Source organism: Penicillium atrosanguineum, assembly GCF_028827265.1.
Source record: "Penicillium atrosanguineum strain IBT 20685 chromosome Unknown utg000003l_segment0_segment0, whole genome shotgun sequence".
NCBI classification, from domain to species: Eukaryota; Fungi; Ascomycota; class Eurotiomycetes; order Eurotiales; family Aspergillaceae; genus Penicillium; species Penicillium atrosanguineum.
Genome location: NW_026623135.1, coordinates 1655653 through 1674310, shown reverse-complemented (window position 1 = coordinate 1674310; position 18658 = coordinate 1655653). Strand labels below are relative to the sequence as shown.

General features: G+C 50.3%; 7 protein-coding genes across 7 annotated transcripts; 4 read left to right on the top strand and 3 right to left on the bottom strand.

Annotated features, from left to right (window-relative positions):
• Positions 1–339: 339 nt before the first annotated feature.
• On the bottom strand, positions 340–3597 carry N7443_004039 (Ran GTPase-binding protein LOS1; the record flags this gene model as incomplete). Its single annotated transcript, XM_056884095.1, has 3 exons — positions 340–366; positions 422–3466; positions 3586–3597. 3 exons carry the CDS (start codon positions 3595–3597, stop codon positions 340–342), a joined length of 3084 nt encoding a protein of 1027 aa, XP_056742373.1.
• A 361-nt stretch (positions 3598–3958) lies between these two features.
• N7443_004038 (xylulokinase) lies at positions 3959–5728 on the bottom strand (the record flags this gene model as incomplete). The annotated part of the gene is made up of 2 exons (XM_056884094.1): positions 3959–5173; positions 5228–5728. The coding sequence occupies 2 exons, from the start codon at positions 5726–5728 to the stop codon at positions 3959–3961; spliced, it is 1716 nt and encodes a 571-aa protein (XP_056742372.1).
• A 1023-nt stretch (positions 5729–6751) lies between these two features.
• N7443_004037 (cation diffusion facilitator family transporter) lies at positions 6752–7990 on the bottom strand (the record flags this gene model as incomplete). Its single annotated transcript, XM_056884093.1, has 2 exons — positions 6752–7377; positions 7432–7990. The coding sequence occupies 2 exons, from the start codon at positions 7988–7990 to the stop codon at positions 6752–6754; spliced, it is 1185 nt and encodes a 394-aa protein (XP_056742371.1).
• Positions 7991–8583: 593 nt separating this feature from the next.
• On the top strand, positions 8584–9723 carry N7443_004036 (putative SIR2 family histone deacetylase; the record flags this gene model as incomplete). Its single annotated transcript, XM_056884092.1, has 1 exon — positions 8584–9723. One exon carries the CDS (start codon positions 8584–8586, stop codon positions 9721–9723), a length of 1140 nt encoding a protein of 379 aa, XP_056742370.1.
• Positions 9724–10172: 449 nt separating this feature from the next.
• N7443_004035 (cyclin-dependent serine/threonine-protein kinase phoA) lies at positions 10173–11525 on the top strand (the record flags this gene model as incomplete). The annotated part of the gene is made up of 3 exons (XM_056884091.1): positions 10173–10427; positions 10491–10514; positions 10614–11525. The coding sequence occupies 3 exons, from the start codon at positions 10173–10175 to the stop codon at positions 11523–11525; spliced, it is 1191 nt and encodes a 396-aa protein (XP_056742369.1).
• A 1138-nt stretch (positions 11526–12663) lies between these two features.
• Positions 12664–14300, top strand: N7443_004034 (oleate hydratase; the record flags this gene model as incomplete). Its single annotated transcript, XM_056884090.1, has 2 exons — positions 12664–13217; positions 13283–14300. The coding sequence occupies 2 exons, from the start codon at positions 12664–12666 to the stop codon at positions 14298–14300; spliced, it is 1572 nt and encodes a 523-aa protein (XP_056742368.1).
• Positions 14301–17023: 2723 nt separating this feature from the next.
• Positions 17024–18424, top strand: N7443_004033 (putative cAMP receptor-like protein; the record flags this gene model as incomplete). Its single annotated transcript, XM_056884089.1, has 4 exons — positions 17024–17280; positions 17328–17529; positions 17585–18154; positions 18212–18424. 4 exons carry the CDS (start codon positions 17024–17026, stop codon positions 18422–18424), a joined length of 1242 nt encoding a protein of 413 aa, XP_056742367.1.
• Between the last annotated feature and the right edge of the window lie 234 nt (positions 18425–18658).

Here is an 18658-nt window from a genome sequence, read left to right as displayed (position 1 = left end):
GGGCTTATGTCGGGGATACAAAGGCCCAGATGCGATGCGAATGCACCAGGGGAGTGATCAACGCTATGTACTTGAGTTTTGGGGAACCACTTTTTTCCACTTTCCACTTCCCTGAGTCGTTTATTCATCCTTGATGTTTTTTGGAGGGGCAGGGGGATGTTCTTTTGGGGGGTTGAAACGTGTGGTAGAGATGGTATCCATGATGATAGATGGCATGAGTCACCGACAGAAAATTCATATCACAAGGTCGGCGAGGACGTCATGTTCTCGGAAATAGGAGATGTGGCATGGGGGAATCTAAAAAGCAGAAGGAAATAGAAAAGGTCATCGAGGGGGTGTTCATGCGCTCAATCGCTGGATGAATGACTGAAATGAGGTTAGTTTAGGATTCGTGAGGAGTGAATGGAGAATGAATGCTTACCGGGAAGAATTGCCGGAATCCCTTCACGTCCAGCTGGCTCAATGCAGTCAAGAATTCTTCAATCAGCTCGGCGCCCATGCCCATGCCGGGCAACTCTTGGTTGCGCAGGTAGTCTGCGTATTCCATGCCAGTCTTGCTGTAGATAATGCGCTGCATTCCACCTGCCTCAGCAAGAACTTGCTTGGCTTGTGCGTCTTTGGAATTGAAGGATGGGGTGGTGGGAAGTGCCCAGCACAAGGGCGAGAATCGGGAGATCATGAAACCACCAAAGCCGGGCAGCTGGGTCTGGCTAGTCGTGGCTCCATTCGCAGGGGCGATATCGGGCCCTCCCCAGGAGCTGCCCATCTTGGACAGAACTGAAAAGGCCATCTTGGCGGTTGTGAAGTCCTCAATATCCTTGGCAAAGTGTTCAATAGTGGTGATGACGGTTTCGAAGATGGGTTGGTTTCTCTCGCTGATAATGACCGCACCCAAGTCATTGTTCAAGACAGCCAGCAGAAAGTTCAGATATTCACGCTTGAGCTCTGCAAGCTGGATCTCATCATCGGTTCCAGTTGTGGGATCCGCAATGCCTGAGAAAACGCGTTGCAAGAACGGAGTCAGAAGCGTATCAAGAATGCTATAAATTTCACCCTTGAATCCGAAGATCACTTGATCCAGAAGGCGCAGGAACAGTGCCATCTCATCACGCGAAGAGGTCTGAGTCAAAAGCCCATCGATCCATCGCGGCAGTTGGGGCAGGATGCGAGCGCCGAGAACGCCAATAAGTCGTGAGAAAGCGAAGCGAGCCGCAGTTCGAATGTTGAAGGATGCCTTGAGGGACTCGAGGGCAACCAAAGTGGCCTCGGCCACCTGGCAGAAAGCTTCTGAAACTTCAGGTGCTGGTAGGGCAGCCGGGGTGCTGGTGCCAGGCATCCAGTCAGAGAAGCCTCGGGCAAGAGTGCCCAGCGCCATGATATCGTGATGAATCTGGAGCAGTGCCCGCTCATCATTGGCCTTGGCCGCCGCCAGGTTCCGCTCCATGTCAGCAAAGATAGGGTTCAACACTGACTGGGCGTAGAGAACCTGCTTGTCGGCAGGCACGCCGTTGGTCGAGCAGATGATACCGACAGCCTCGAAGAGATACAGTTGGCTGTTGAAAACGGCATCAGCAGAGCCCTCGTGGTCCTCAGAAGACATCTCATCACCGTCTTCGCCCTCGGAGGGCAACTCGGCTTGGATAACTAGCAAGTCACTCAAAGCCTCGACAACAGTCTGGGCAACATTGCCAATCAAAGCGCGCAATTGCTTCACAAGACGCTGGAAAAGATACCACGAACGGGTCTTGACCTTGCGAACGGGGTGGTGAACGAGCTGAAGGAAGCTTTCCAGCACACCGGGGATAAGGTGTTGATGGTGCTGGAAGAAGGAGCTGTACCGGACACAGGTTTCCATAAACTGAAGCTGTGTTGCCGGATGGGTGAAGGAGCGGATATCAGATTCAACCATGCGGAGCATCATCTCAATAAGTCGAACTGCAGGCGGGCCCGTGGGCTGGTTCTTCTGGTAAAGACCGCCGCCCTTGACAGCAAGATCGCCAAACAGGAACATCTCGTGCAGAGCCAGATCCAGATCACGCCAATCGATCTGACCCCCGGAAGCACGCAGGTTCTCGAAGGTCGTACCAACGACTTCTGATATAGCATCGATATACAGTTGCTCGTCCGCTGAGGCAATGGTCTGCTGGAGCACACCTAGCCTCTTACGCAGCTCTTGGAACTCCGCCTCGTCTGTCTGCTCGTCCTCGTCGCCCCAGTTTGAGGTCTCGTCGTAACGCATCTTGGCAATAATTGCTTTTAGGATGGGGAGGAGGAATATCTTATTCCGTTCTTGGAATGCGGCGTTGGTCTTGGAGAGCTTCCGAAGGTAGGTGAGCATGTCGTTGACACCGGGAATCACGGTAGAGCAGACTTCGTCGTACTCATCCGAAAAGAATCGCAGCATATGAGGTAAGAAAACCTGCAGAAGGTCGTCTGCCTTCTCCTTCACCGGGCCGTTGTCGGTTTCCAGCACCCGCACAATATCCATAACAGTAATGTTCACAAGCTTGGCGACAGTCTCCGCCAAATCGACATCGTACTTGAAGGTGTATCGGTTCTCGCGGAGGGGAGGGCTGTTCGAGAGCTGCGTAATGATCGAGTCAAGGTTCAAGAAAACAATCATCTCAATCTTTTCGGCGGGGCGCATTTTCTTGCCGATGATTTCTGTGAAGACATCAACAGCCGCATCGCGCACCCGCTGCTCTCCTTCCCGCAATTCCTGCTTTTCGGCTCGTCCGAGTTGCTGGAAGAGCAGATCAAGCATGGTCTGATTCACAACAAGACCGATATCGATCCAGCTGACCCAGCTGCCGACTGCCTTCAAGCACATCTCCACGACCGTATCATCACCATCCCGCCATTGTGACAGGATTTCTTGCCAGGAGCTAGCAATTTTCTGCATGTCCCGTCCCCGAATCAAATCCTTCAATGAATTTGCCTTATCCTGCTCTCCGCGTGACCGAGACACCAGCACATCGCCGATCTCCTCGTGAATCGAGTTCACCACACGCAAGTAGAATATGATTCCAAGTGCGTTATCCCTGGTCGTGCTGGCGGCGGACTTGTAAGTCAGACTCAGAAGCTCGTCGATACAAGACTCCCAACCGTTTGCGTAGAGGGCGGAAAAGAGGAAGGTGACTGTCTGCGCAATTTTGTTCTGGATGTAGGTCGCATCGGGCGTAGCGATACCGTCGGGCCCGTACACCTGGCGAAGGTAGCCCATTAAACCATCCCGCACGATACCCAGCGATACCAAATCAATAAGACCAGCCTGGGCAGCACTGTTGACGATCTCCAAGCTCACATGCCGTACGACCTCGGGCTGTTGTGGGGTTTTGGTGAAGAGGGCGAGGCAGACCTGCCATCCGGAGGGATCGGAGCGAAGCTGGTTTAGATAGTCGAAAGCTTGCGACTTCAGGGCTTGGTCGGAGGTCGGATTCCAGGCGATCTCAATGGCATTTGCTACCTGTGGGTGGAGGGTTGCGTCAATGCATGGTCAGGGACCCCTCGGAGGGGCTGACTCGGTGGCAGTGGGGGAGGGGATTGATTTTTTTTTTTGCACCTGAAGTCGGAAAAGAGGCTTACCTGTTCTTCCATCTTCGACCAACCGGAACTCCCTCAGATTGTTGAAGGGGAGAGGGACAGGGAACGAGGGGGATGTGTGTTGGGGTTCAAAATTGTTTTCAGTGGAGGAGCACATCCATGGTATCGTAATCGGATTTCCGTGCCTGGCTCCGCCCTCGCTTGACCACGCTTTTACTATCGAATGGCTATATTAAGAAGGATTCGATGGATTATGAACTTGAAATCAAAGGCTATGGGATGAGATAGGGAAATCACAGGGTTTGTGGCCGAATGGGGCAAGGGGCTGCGTGATCCAGTGACGTCTGACAAGGTCCAAGTTCCTTTTGATCAATGTTCAAATGTACTAAACACCTCAACTCTATGGATATCTACTTTACTTGCCCTCTTGCTGCAAGACATACTGTTCCATCTTCTCAAAGCCTTCCACGGCCTTGCCGTATTGTTCAAAGATACCTTCCTGGTAGCCATCCGCAATCTTCTCAATGAAATCTTCTTCGTGCCATCGTTGCCCGATCAGGTCCTCAAATGTCTGACCAGCCTTCCGCTCCATTCCCCAAACTGCTTTGTATGCGGCTCCTAGAGCACAGGCATTGTCACCTATGTCGAGCTTGTAAACACCCTCAACACCGCCAAGGATCTCTCCAGCCACCTTGGCGATCGCCTCATTCTTGGATCCACCTCCCACGAGGTAGACTCGACGGGGCTGGGCCGGAAGCCCATTTCCAGGGCTCTGCGTTAGGCCTCGTGAGCGAAGGCGCAGGGAAAGCATTTGGCTCTCGATTATCGCGCGAGCCTCATCGTGTGGTGTGGCCCAGCCCTCTGTAGTCTCTTTTAGCTGTCCAGTGGTTGGGTTATAGGTGAAGCGCCACTGTCCCGAGCGCAGGTTTGGCACGATCTCCGGTCGCGGGAAGAAAAGACCCAGCTTAATAGGGTCAGTGGCATTCTGCTGGCCCATCGGGGGAGTCTGCAAAGCTATCTTATCAAAGTTGGCCCAGGGCTGTGCAGGTGTGTCCTTGAGGTTCTCGTTGATCGCATCTCGGACATGCTCTCGGGCCAAGCCACCATTCTTATAGCATAGCATGAACATGTATAGGCCGGCAGTGGTCGGGTGATTGAAAAAGTGTGTCGCGGGGTCGGGTTTGTAGCTGGGTGTGGACATGAGGAAGGTCGTGGAGGTGCCGAGAGACACCATAGCATCAGATGGCAGCAGTGGCAGCGCGAGGATGGTCGCCGGGTTGTCACCAGTGGCCGGAATGACTGTGCAGTCCGAGCTGAAGCCGTAACGCTTGGTGTAGTATGGATGAACCGAACCCAGATGTAGTCCGCCATCTTCAGGCACATCTCCCAGCTTCTTTTTCAAGTCCTCGACACCGAATTTGCCGGCGCAGAGCTTGAGCGCCTCGACGTCGTAGGCACCCTTCTTAATATTCCACAGGTTCATACCGCACACGTCCGAGATATCAAAGGGTGCCACATGGCCCAAGAAAAGCGAGGCGATGAACGAGGATACAAGGGAAATCCTCGCTGTCTTCTGATACACCTCAGGGTACTTCCTTTGGAATCGGAGGATTTGGGGACCTGTGAATCTCTAGTCGCGGGGTCAGCGTCATCGGACAAAAGCAAACATTCGAGAGCTTCTTACGTGGTGTGCCTTGCTTCCTGTGGCTTGAGCAAGCTCCTCTTGGCTCCCAAGAATCCCGTCGAACTCGTCACATTCCTTCTGGGTGCTCGAGTCCTGCCAATTGGGACTGTAGGGGTGGGAGAACGCTGTCTCCAGCTGCTCCTCGAGCGACTTGGCCGAGTCGAGGTTTCGCAGCAAACCCTCGGCCTCATGGCCCCAGTAGACACTTCCATGCTGCTGTCCTGCACCACTGATACCCTTGACACGGCTGAAATCCAGGCCCTGCTGACGCAAGCTGCTCAACACGGTGTCAAGAGCCTGCAGCCACAGCGCGACCGGAGCGTATACTTCATGCTCGGCCTCGTTGGTTAGAACGCCCTTCTTGATGGGGAATCCGGTAGAATCGGCGTCAAAGTCGAATTTGGCGAGGTAGACAACCTTCAAGTCCGAGTTGACGACCAGCCCCTTCAACTGCTGGGTTGACAGGTCGAACCCGATATAGAGGGGAGATTGCGACGCCATAGTAAATGAGCGCGCCAGAGTCACACAATTGTAATCGCACAAGTATCAGTTCAATCCTTAGGGAGGACTTATGGATGTGGGGGGTAGCGAATTTAACCTGTACGGCAAAAAAGAATGTACAAGGAAGAAGCGCAACGAACCTCGAGCCGGAGTAGATGAGCCCGCAATGATGTAAAGCGGACCTTCCCCACCTATGTGTAAGCACCTGCGAACAAGATAATTTTATTCAGCCATTTGCTTCGTATCTCATATTCTACAAGGTGTGAGTTAGGGTCACAAGGATTACAAGGATTTTCCATGCATTAGTGCCCCCAGCGAGTGCATCTAGAACTGTGTCCGGCTAAATCGATTTCTGCTAAATAGCCCTGGAGCTCGGTAGAATTTATTGCCCCACTTCAGGATCGCGGGGACACCTGCCCATTGCTCGGGATGGGCCTACCTTGTTGGGCACCTCTAGTTATACACTTTAACCGCCAATGTTCTTGTTCACGTGGGCCTTTGCGGCTCTAGGCAATGGCCAAATCTGCTATTGGCTTGCCCTAGGACTGAACATACAGTAGTCCAGAAACAGACTTCCTAGTCCCTCAAATAATGTGGGCTGGTCCGGTATGCGCCATTCAAGGTTATGGATTTGAAAACTTATGGCTATTAACACTTGAATGGAATATTTACGAATTACTCTTGGGATGTACCAATGTCGTCGGCCTGAGGCTGCCTGATATCTTGCTGGCGGCTGTCCGTGACGGCAACCTGTTCTATCAAACGCTTGCTTAAGAAGAGGTTTCCTTTCCGCCAACATAACGACATAACGGTGGGCTGTGAAACATTGTAAGATCAAAAGTAACAGGTACTGAGTTTGAATGAGTCAAAATAAAATATGAGATTTTCTTGCTGTCTTGTTTAATAATTTCTATCTTCAAAGACGGTCTATACACAGTACAGATCTCTCGGAAGATGCCAATGTGGGGTATCATAGCAGCACCAGTAATGCCGCTCATTTTCTCGCAATCCAAATTCTATCATCTACCGCCTCTTCCGAGAGTCAAGCTCCTCGTGAATATGGGATCCAGAAGCGGCGCCGTTAGCCTCGTGATCATGGAGCTCGGGGCTCGCGTCGGTGTCTTGTAAGATGAACTCTTCGGAGAAAGTAAGCTCCTTCAGCTCTACAGGGATAAATCGGAACTTGAGACGCTTCACACCGCGAACGCCATCACCAACAGTCTTGCGGACGGCCTCTTCCACGGCCCGGGACTGCATGATTGACCAGGACCCAGGCACGGCCAGCTCAATTTCCATCAAAAAGTTTTGTCCGGACTTCATACCCTGGACATCGCGAATGGCCACCTGTCCGCCGTTCTCGAGGGCCTTCAAGGCTTTGCCGGCGGCCTCTTCGACTTTAGTCCGGATTTCCTCGTCCACAGTGGTGTCGGCGAGCTCCAATAGGGAGGTGATAGTGTTACCCCAGCCAGCCTTGATAACCATCAGGGAGATCAAGAGTCCGCCGACCGGATCCAGCCAAGTGGCGTCTTGGAATACATAACTTCCACCAATTGTAAATAGAGCGACAATGCTCGTCAGAGAGTCGATCCGATGGTGGACGGCGTTTGAAGCTAGGACGGACGATTTGCGCTCCTCGGCAACTTTCATAGCTATAATCCAGTTAGTATATATCTCTGTCAAGCACGCTATGATGAAACACTTACTCGCATGGTAGAGCCACTCCTTAACAACAATAGAGCCGGCTGCCAACCAGGCCGCGTGGATGCTTGGCCCCATAGCGTCCATTCCATGGCTGTGGGAATGACCATGTCCCAGAATACCAGAGTGTGCCAGTGTTTCAGCCGCGTCGGGATAAAACTGAGCTAGCAGGACCTGTCCGGCATTGAGACCCATAAACACTCCACCGCAGAGCAGAAGCCCGCTCACACCGAGAGCACCGATGCTCTCTACTTTGCCGTATCCGTTGGGGAATCGTTCGCTCGGAGGCTTAATGGACCATGCGACGGTGCCGAGTGTCAAGAAATCGGAGACGAGGTCGGTGAGCGCGTGGTAGGCGTCGGCGATCAGAGCCTGTGAATGGAAGACATAGCCACCAATAAACTTGCCAATGGCCATGCATAGGTTGGCGAGGAGGCCAATTCGAGTAATGCGAACGCCAGCGTCCCGTTTGTTGGTGGAAGTCAGGTACACATTGTCGTGGTGATGGTGGTGGCCGTGACCGTGACCGTGGCTGTGGCCTCCATGGCTCCTTGTTTGCGTCATAGCGAGTGTTATAGAGCGGATGGGACGGGATCGGGCATGAAGGGAAGGAGGGGTTTTTATAGAGGGGTGGTAGGTGAGAATGCGCCGCTGAGCAGATCCACGGAAATTGGAGACCCTGAGGAGGGAGTGGAGGGAGGGACGAAGCCTGCACCGCAGGGGCTGCGTCAGCGGCATCACGGCCTGGTCTTAGTTCGAGGCACGCGAGCACGGGCGAAAGGGCTGAGTGGACAGGGTGTTCACTTCGGGCTTTGCATGGTTCAAAACAACCTAGAATATCGAGGGGAATTTGATGAGGAGAAATGGTCCTATGGATATCATTCGATCCGATCATGTAATCCGGCTGATGGAGATCCCAGATGCGCTGATGTCTGACCCTCTCTACACGATCGACTATAATTACAATCACCAAGCTCCCTATTGGAAATCACTGGAACTATACTCGACTCAGAAATGATTCCCTGCAGAGCTTAACCCACAGAGGGTCAAATGCCGTAACTTGCCAAGACGCGCCCGTAGGACAATTCTGTCGAGGCCGGAACCTCCGCCGCCTTTTCTACTCGCCAAGACCTCCATCCGTCGATGATGCGTCTTCAATGACGACGCCTGCAATTAGAATCCCTTTCACGGGCCCATTACCGCCGGCCATTATAGTCCCGCCCTCAGCTACCACAATTGCAGGAGCGATCGACGCTGTGAGCGCCTTCTTTGCCGCGTCACCGTCCCCAAATTTACGCGGCATCGATGTCGGGAGGCACTCTCAAACAGTCCTACTGACGGGCGCAGGGATTTCTGTCGCGTCCGGTCTGTCTGACTATCGGGGGGAACAAGGGACCTATCGACGAAACAAATCATATCGGCCTATCTACTTCCACGAATTCGTGTCACGTCATGAATCACGCAAGCGATATTGGGCGCGTAGCTTTGTCGGATGGCCTGGCCTGGTGAAAGCTCGAGCAAACTCTACCCACTGGGCTATTCGAGACCTCGGCACCAAGGGATATATTAGCTCTGTCGTGACGCAGAATGTCGACTCGTTCCATTCTCTCGCTCACCCAGAATTACCGACCCTCGAATTACACGGATACCTACGATCCGTTGTCTGCACAAGCTGTCACAATCAGTTCTCTCGAGAAGAGTTCCAGTCATCATTAAGAAAGCTCAATCCGGCATGGACTGATTTCTTGGATCGCATGGTGAAGGCTGGAGCCCTCGACACTCACAACCCGGACGAGCAACGTCGTAAAGGCTTGAAATTGAATCCAGATGGTGATGTCGACTTGGCAGAAGCGCCGTACTCAACGTTCCGATACCCATCCTGTCCGACCTGCTTGGAAAAACCTCCCACCCTGAAAGATGGTTCGAGGGCTCAGGTAGAGGTTGAACGTGATGGTGCATGGATGCCAACATCAACCGCCGGTATCTTAAAACCCGCAGTGGTCATGTTTGGCGAGAATATTGATCCAACGGTCAAGTCGGCGGCTGAAGAGGCGATCGACGATGCTGGACGTTTACTTGTCTTGGGCAGCAGTCTGGCCACCTACTCCGCCTGGCGCTTAGTTGAACGAGCACACAAGCGAGGCATGCCAATCGGCATTATAAATGTCGGAGGAGTACGGAACGAGTCTCATCTCTTTGGAAACCTGGACTTTGACCCGACTCCTCGTGTCAGGTGTAGCCATCCTGCGCAGTTGATTCTTCCCACTGTTGTATCGAAGCTGCCGATGAACTCCTAAACGATCGATAGGTCTTCGGAAGCTATCCATGAAAAGGCCGGCAAATAACAAATTCGCCAGTACCTTATTCGATAATCTAGGCGAGATGTACTAATACGCATGGTACACGAATGCTAGATCTGTATAGCTTTCAATAACTACATGAATTGATTTTGGCCATACCTCAAGCCCAGTTCTCAGACATATGTACAAGTCTTTGACACACTGGACAACCTAGATGCTAGATTCTTCCCATCACTTGAAACAAGAACATTAGGATAACGCAGACCCCGTGGACCTATCTGATCGACGATTGGCCTGGCTAGACTTCACATGTATCACGTGATGATCTTCGATTCCCGGAGTCGGTTTTTTTTCTTCTTTTTCTGCCTGACACAATCACCTCTACTAGACAAAATAGGTGCATGAAAAGATAGTAGTCTCTTATTGAAATTGATCTCATATGCGTAATGAACGTAAAACAAGCCTTAAACCTCCTCCAAGCGCCGGATGCCATAAGCATTGGCCCAACCCTCGGACTCCCCCACTGCGCGCGGGGCTCCTTCCTCATCAGCATGGAGCGTCTCAGGGATCCTGCAGCCCGCCCTTCGTCCCTCGTCTCGCCTGGCTCTTTTCTCTATCCCAAACCTCTCTCGGGACTGTCCTCTCACCCTCCAAGAAGCATGGATAAACAGCAGCCCAGCTCTTTCCAGCAGCTGGAGAAGGTATCACGCCCAATCTGTCGTCCCTAGGCCTTATCCAATAACTGACTCGCTCTTGTTCTACAGCTTGGTGAAGGTACCTATGCTACCGTATGTCCTCCAGACCTCCCACAATCATCCAGCACGTTCCGGTGCTCCCGTCGCCGTCGTTTATTATCCCAGTTCTGTCGCTAACGAGAAATTAAACAGGTCTTCAAAGGGCGCAATCGTCAGACCGGCGAGATGGTTGCGCTTAAGGAGATCCACCTCGATTCAGAAGAAGGCACCCCGTCTACTGCCATCCGTGAGATTTCCTTGATGAAGGAGTTGAAACATGAGAGCATCGTCTCGCTCTACGATGTCATCCACACCGAGAACAAACTCATGCTTGTGTTTGAGTTTATGGACCGGGATCTGAAGCGGTACATGGACACTCGGGGCGATCGGGGACAACTGGATCCGGTCACAATCAAGTCCTTTATGCATCAGTTGATGAAGGGTATCGCCTTCTGCCACGAAAACCGAGTTCTCCACCGTGACCTCAAGCCGCAGAACCTGTTGATCAACAAGAAGGGTCAGTTGAAGCTGGGTGACTTTGGATTGGCCCGGGCGTTCGGTATCCCGGTCAACACCTTCTCCAACGAGGTTGTCACTCTGTGGTATAGAGCACCTGATGTCCTCTTGGGTAGTCGTACCTACAACACCAGCATCGACATCTGGTCCGCCGGTTGCATCATGGCCGAGATGTACACAGGCCGGCCCCTCTTCCCCGGCACAACCAATGAAGACCAGCTGCTAAAGATCTTCCGACTGATGGGAACGCCGTCGGAACGATCATGGCCCGGTATTTCACAGCTGCCAGAGTACAAGCCCACTTTCCACGTCTACGCAACACAAGATTTGAGCTTGATTCTTCCCCAGATCGACCCTCTTGGATTGGACCTGCTGAACCGCATGCTCCAGCTGCGTCCGGAGATGCGCATCAGTGCCGCTGATGCCCTGCAGCATCCGTGGTTCCACGATCTGCCTCAGCTACAAGCCCAGTTGCAGCAACAGCATCAACAGCAGCAGCAGATGTCTGGAGCATACGGAGGCATGGTTCCGCCCCAGTCGGCGTATTGATGAGCCAGAATTCGCATAACGAGATGACGAGCTCGACTTAGATGATCGGATATGGGAGACCTCGGCGTTATAACTACCCGATGGGGGCAATTTCTTTCTTGTTTCTTTTCATTTTTTCATTTTTTCAAGTTTCGGTTGCACCACGTTGGGATCTGACACGCAAGTCAAGAAGTGAGTGGCTACATATTGCATAGCTTTTCCTGCAAATGTTTTTCTTTTCTTTTGCCTCGATGGCCTTGAACTGAGGAATTTCTCTCTTTTGATCAAAGGGCTACTGTCTAGATTCTCACCTGGTTTCCCCCTCATCTGTTACAGGGCAGGCCTCTGCCTCACGTCCTTTGTGACTTGAATAGTGTGTCTGGACTTAACCCAGTGCGGAGGATGGTGTAGAGCATAAAGCAGCATGGGATCTTGAATATGCCTGTTCTAGTAGAAAGAAGAAGGAAGCAGATCAATTTGGATACTCGCCACGATCATTTGTTTTCTATATTGTACTGTACAGTGCTTGGTGTTCGTTGCTATAACTTGTCCGTCCGGTCATGAAGGGCTTCTGACTATGATTTTATCTACAGCTTTGCTATTTGAACTGCTTCGTCTTCGTTCCTTGATGTTATGTGAAGTATTCGGCCAGCTTCCTGGCTTGATGATTGATTACCTGTCAAGTTTGAACAAACGCATGTTTATAGCCTCAATGAAGTAGCTATGTGCCTCGATTTTTGACTAACATACTCGCGTCTCCAGGGCTGCAATGTACAAATGGAAGATATCCAATGTTGGTAAACCCACAATATGTACATTGCATGATGATATAGACGTGTCGGGTAAACCGGCAACCCTTCAGACGCATATTTTGGAAATCCTCTGAGCTAAAGTGGATGGTCAACAACCCCCCCCCGCCGGGCAAATGGTGGTTGCAAACGTGCAGAAGACTCCGGGAAGACCCAAGGTAACAATTTAAGCCTGACATCACTCTCGGATCAACCCATCACTACCAACGTTACATCAACCTGATGTCCCGGTCAGGCAGAGCGGCGTGTGGGACTTTCTTCAGGTTGTTTCAATTTTTGAATTTTGTGTTCGTCTTGTGACTCTCAATGTGCTCCATGCTACCTTCGGCGCATACAATCGCTGGCACCCAATGTCGCCTAACACGCCAGATCAGCAACCTGAACCTCGATGTCCGGGCGACATGGATGCCTGGATTCTTGGGAGCGGTATCGCCTCGCTCACATCGGCGGCACTTTTGATCCAGAAGGCTCACATTCCACCCTCACGAATCCACATTCTTGAAACGCTGGAGAAAGCTGGCGGAGGGTCCACCAGCACGGGAGACCCGGTCAATGGGTATGATTATCATGCCGGAGCGATGCCAGCATTCAATGGCGTCTACATGGAGAAACTTCTTTCCCTTGTGCCATCGAAATCGGACCCAAAGAAAACCGCGCTTAACGATCTCTGTGAGTTCAACCGCACAAATCCACCTTACAAGACCCCGCACACACGATTCCTCTCTCGCAAGTCTCATGAATTGGCACGGATTGACCCAAAACGAATTGGAATGGGATTGAGAGACCGCTTCAGCCTGTATATGCTGTCTTCAAAGACCGAGAAAAGTCTTGGACGATCTCGTATTCAAGATCATTTCCACTCGAGCTTTTTCAAGAGCACGTATTGGTTGAATCTTGCTACTACGTATGTGTTCAGACAAATATCATCTGGTATCTGGAGATACGCTGACCGGCGCCTACAACAAACAGTTTCGGCTTTGAACAAAGGCACAGCGCCGCTGAGTTCCGCCGATTTGTAAAATGGTACAAGAACGGCGAGCACGAACTAAACCACCTGCGTCCGCTCGATAACGGGAATTACAATCGTCATGAGGCTATCATCATACCAATCGCTCAATTCCTTCAATCCCGCGGAGTCGACTTCCGTTTCCGCACGACCGTCACAGATATCATTCTTGATTCCGCCCATGAATATGTCTCTTCAATTTGCGCGGTTAAAGTCAACGAACCGGAAATTTCAATCAATGTCAGGCCCAACGACATTGTGATTGTATCCGTGGGCTCAGTCATATCTGGCGCCACAAGCGGAACAAATACCACGCCGCCATCGCTTGAGATGATGGAGATCGAGAAAGACTTGGATGACAATTGGTTACTGTGGCTAGAACTATCGACGAAGAACGAGAAGTTTGGCAATGCGTACAACTTCTGCACGCGGATGACTGAGTCCAGACAGGAGTCATTTACCATAACGCTCAAGACCCCGGAGTTTTTTAATCGCTTCACCGAGTTGACGGGAGATGCCCCGGGTTCCGGAGTCTTCGTCACTCTTAAAGACAGCAGCTGGCTGCTCAACCTCAGCATTCCCCAGCAACCCATGTTTCCGGATCAGCCAGAAGACGTGCAAGTGTTCTGGGGCTATGCAACGTTCCCAGGAAAAGAAGGCGACTATGTCAAGAAACCCATGCTCGAGTGCTCGGGTAAGGAAATCATGACGGAGATTCTGCATCAGCTAAAATTCCCGGCTGATTCAATCCTCCTTAACTCGGTGACTATTCCTTGTGTAGTGCCACGCATGTCAGCGGCCTTTTTGCCGCGGACGTCCGAAGACCGGCCGCAGGTTATTCCTCAAGGGATGAAGAATATGGCGCTGATCGGGCAGTTTGTGAAGATCCCTGATGAAATAGTCGGTACTATGGATTATTATGTGAAAGGATCAGATATGGCGGTGCATCATCTAATGGGACTAGGACAAGATGTGAAGTAGTCGAAAAGAAGTTATGCAATGAAGCCCTGAGGCCTTGTAGTCTCCATATTATAATTGAACTGGTTGAAAAGGCTCGATTGCGTTCAATTGAAAGACATCTATGCCCGTACACTGCCAGTTGTTTTCACGCATTCTCGGGGTTGTATATATCCGGGTGGTGGTCAATGATTCAGATCTATGACGTCACGACGTCAATGCTTACTTCTCTGGAATGGCATGGGCACCTTGAGATCTTTTGAGGTAAGTGTCATCCTCGTCACCCCATCTAAATGGAGAAAATTGACAAAGATACTCATTTACCTGAGATGCGGTGTTGTTAACACCATCGTCAAGCGTCGAAAGGGTTGTCTGTTCGCATTGATCCAACGGTTCTCTATCCCGGGAAAGAACAGCAAAGTGTTGAGGATGATTAATTTGAGCAGTAGAGAGGTATGCTTAAGCTAAATTGCTTCTAGCTGCATATCATTCGAGGAGGCCTTTCTGATTAGATTTCAGGCACCCTCAGGCCGAGGGATCTCTCTCATTCTGGTCTCATCCATACTCATGTTTATTGCTATCTTGGTAACCGCAATGAGATTAATTGCGCGTTTTTTAATTTCCCATACACCAGGCATGGATGATTGGTGTGCTCTAGCTGCAACAATAATCGCCGTTGGAATGATTGTCGCAATGGACTTAGGTTAGTGCGAAATCCACCTATCGCTCAAATCCTGTCGTCATGATACTTTCTAGGGGTGAGATATGGAACAGGGGAGACCGGGCCGGAAAATCTCTACGCTCTAGAAAAGGTGCGTAAATTGATAGATGAGTTTGGTGGGGACTGGAACTGACACGCTGGTAAGACGCAACTATCCACTCAGGTTTTGTACATCCTGTCAAGTGGGATGATCAAACTTTCGATCTTGTTTTTATACTATCGATTATTTCGGATAATCCTTCGGATTACGATTATTCTCACCATGGTACTTATTGTACTGATAAGTATTGCCTTTCTATTTGTCGCCATATTTCAGTGCAAGCCCGCTGCAGGTCTGTGGATTGATGAAGATACGGGCGAACACTCATGTATCTCACTTCTGGTGTTTTGGTGTGATGTGGCCGTCGTTTTTCTGGTCACCAACATTTGGATTGTGGTGTTACCTATCAAACCAATACTTGGTTAGTTGACCCACTCTATGCTAAGGCTTAATCGCAGTCGCACACTATACTTACATTCAAAAACAGGCCTTCATCTTGCCTTGAAAAAAAAAATAGCCATTCTAGGGCTGCTTTCTTCCACCGGTATCTCGTGAGTCTCTTTATCCTCATGCAAACACGTTTAAAACCACTTGAACTCACTGAACCAGAGCGTGTGCAGCTGCTGCTGTACGACTAGGATTTGTGATTCATCTCTATAGGGCTCGTGACCCGTCTCGGGATAATGTGCCGATTTATTTGTGCTCTGTTGTGGAGGTATCGACTGCACTCATTGCTTCTAGCGTTCCAGCTATAAGGCAAGGTCTTCCAAAATGCAAAGATTATTTTGAAAGGGCCAGAAAGAGGTTAAGCGAGGCTCCAAAGTCGGAAGATGGTTCTGTATCTACTTCTGTATAGTCCTCAGTACATACTTTTTGGACATGCACATTAACGTACAAGAAGCTTCTTGCAGTCTATATTACGAACGCGCACACTAAGGGTTCCCCTCTAGTAGAGTAGCTAGAGTCACTGTAGGTGAGCACCTAAGCACCAATCAAGTTGGCTGTACATTACTGTGCAAAGTAGGTCATGATAGTGTGGTGTAGGTAGTAGAAGAGAATGTGCCATTCTAGAGAATTTCTGCAATGAGTTCTTCGTTTTCGTGTGCTTCAATACCAGTAGCTTTCTCGTGGGTTGGTATGGCCGTATAAATCAAGGAGAAGGGGGTTACCCGCTACCACCGTTTCCCTTTATGTACTATGTGCCCAATATAAGATCTATCCCCTATAGAAACATATCGGATATAAGGTTCTTGGAAGTTCATGCCCCTTACACCCCCCTTCTGGTAGCGTTTAGGACTCAGAGAGATCCCTGATCCGAAAGAGGCCAAACGAGCTCTGCGGAGAAAGGGAATACGGTTGGTGTTTGTTCACAAATTTATGTTATCCCGAACCATGATCAAAGATTCTTGGCATGTTTCAGGGGGCTCGGATGGCCAGGGTGCTTCTAGTGACTACCAGATGCGTATAGCACCCTTTGTCTTGCTCGACCCTAAGTTCATTCATGCAGACGGCACACCCCGACAATAAGTTTAGAGCGTTTTAGAAAGAGGAATTTCTTCAAAGCCTGTTAGTCGTGTTTTAAAAGGTCTCTTTTGATCCACTAAAATTTTCTCGTTTCTTTTGCTCTTAGTAGTGATTTCCCTACAATTCCAACCTCGACTGGCGAGATCCCTGCTGAGGACCAGTTTCCAACAAGACCCCATGTGAGCCGAGCTGGTCTCATAATCATCGCTGCTATTTTAGTTGGACTGTGAAGTAAGCAGGTTGCTTTTACAATAATCTACGGGTCCGACCACCAGGGTACCACGCTCTGCGGATACATCTGTCCTAGACCATCCGGGGATGGTTTTCACACGGGTACAATCATATTCAGCAGCCCCTTTTTACTCTCTACATCTCCTGGTGTGGCAAGGAAGTCTACTCTCAAGCTCCCGCTGTGTCTGAAGCTTTGTGTCAAACAAGCGCAATTCTGAAGGCCATCTCACCATGTCACCATCCCAGGCACAGTTATTCGCAATATCGCTCACAGAGCGTATCTGCTCTGCAGTCTCGCTGGTTGGCACCTTCGTAATTGTCAGTACCTTCATAAGCTTCCGTTCATTTCGCAAGCCTATTAATCGTCTCGTCTTCTATGCCTCCTGGGGAAACATCATGGCGAATATCGCGACTTTAATATCTCAGTCAGGTATACAGGCTGGCTTTGGGAGTTCTTTATGTCAATTTCAGGCTTTTTTGATTCAGTGGTGAGTAAAGATGGTCCTAGGTGCCATCTAACTCTAATTGAAATCAGGTTCATGCCGGCAGACGCACTATGGACTTTCGCTATGGCCTGCAATGTCTACTTGACATTTTTTCACAAGTATAATTCGGAGCAACTACGCCAGCTGGAATGGAAGTATGTGCTATGCTGCTACGGTCTACCGTTTATACCAGCTTTTGCATACTTTTTTATTAAGACACAATCACGAGGTCGTGTTTATGGTTCTGCTATTGTAGGTTTTCTCCAATGATCACGCTTCTACTTCTCCGTTCCTAATACCTTTCAAGCTATGGTGCTGGGTCGCCGTCCCATGGGACTTCCTCCGCATCGCCGTCTTCTACGGTCCCGTGTGGTTCGTCATCTCCCTCACATTCGCAATCTACTTGCGCGCCGGATCCGTGATTTACCAAAAACGGCGCCAACTACGAGGGGTTGGGGGCATCGATTCCATTGATAGCGATATTCACCCAGTCATGAAGCTGGCCGGCATCCAGGTCACCAGCGAGATCGCCTGCTCTTCGCCAGAACGCCATTCTACATCAAGCACCGAGATACAGCCCGCACGAAGCTTCAATGCGTCTTCATTCTGTCCATACTCTGTGACCATTGAAGGTGGGCCCTTGGATCCCATCAGAGGGCTTCAACACGCCGGTGCGATACCGCCTCATGGGCCAGCATTCAGTTCTCGTCCGAGTTCAAGTCCTCTTCGAACGGAAATATTGCCGATGAATGCTCGCTCTGGGGTGCTAGATTCATTTGCTTCTCAAAGGCGGGCAGTGGCTACAGAGGCCAACTCGGCTGCGTGTGCATATACGAAGTACGCCATGTTGTTTTTTATCGCGCTTCTTGTAACATGGGTATGTTATCCAATTAGCGCTTGAGATATAGCAGAATATCACTCTAATACAATATAGGTTCCTTCCACTGTAAACAGGGTATACGCTTTCGCTCGCCCAAATGCCTTTTCTTTTGGACTCAACTATGCCTCCAGCTTCGTTCTTCCTCTACAAGGCTTTTGGAATAGTCTGATTTACATAAATATTTCGTGGCCGGCATTCAAAGCCCTCTGCGAAAATATGCGGCCCCAGGGCACTATGACACCGAGAAGTGTCTACCTTCCGAAATGAATGAGAATATCCTACGGACGGTCAATATATCTATGGAATGATTTCGAGTTCTGTAATTTACTCTCACCTTCCTAATAAGAGTGGTACTGCCTATTGAATTCTGTAATCTATCATAGCCCATCTTTGTCAGTTAAATGAACCTCAAATGGCTTCAGTTCGTAGTGGAATCATACGTTGATATGTTTACCTTGACATCTCTATAAAGTGGACCCTGCACGTGACAAGCGCGTCGCG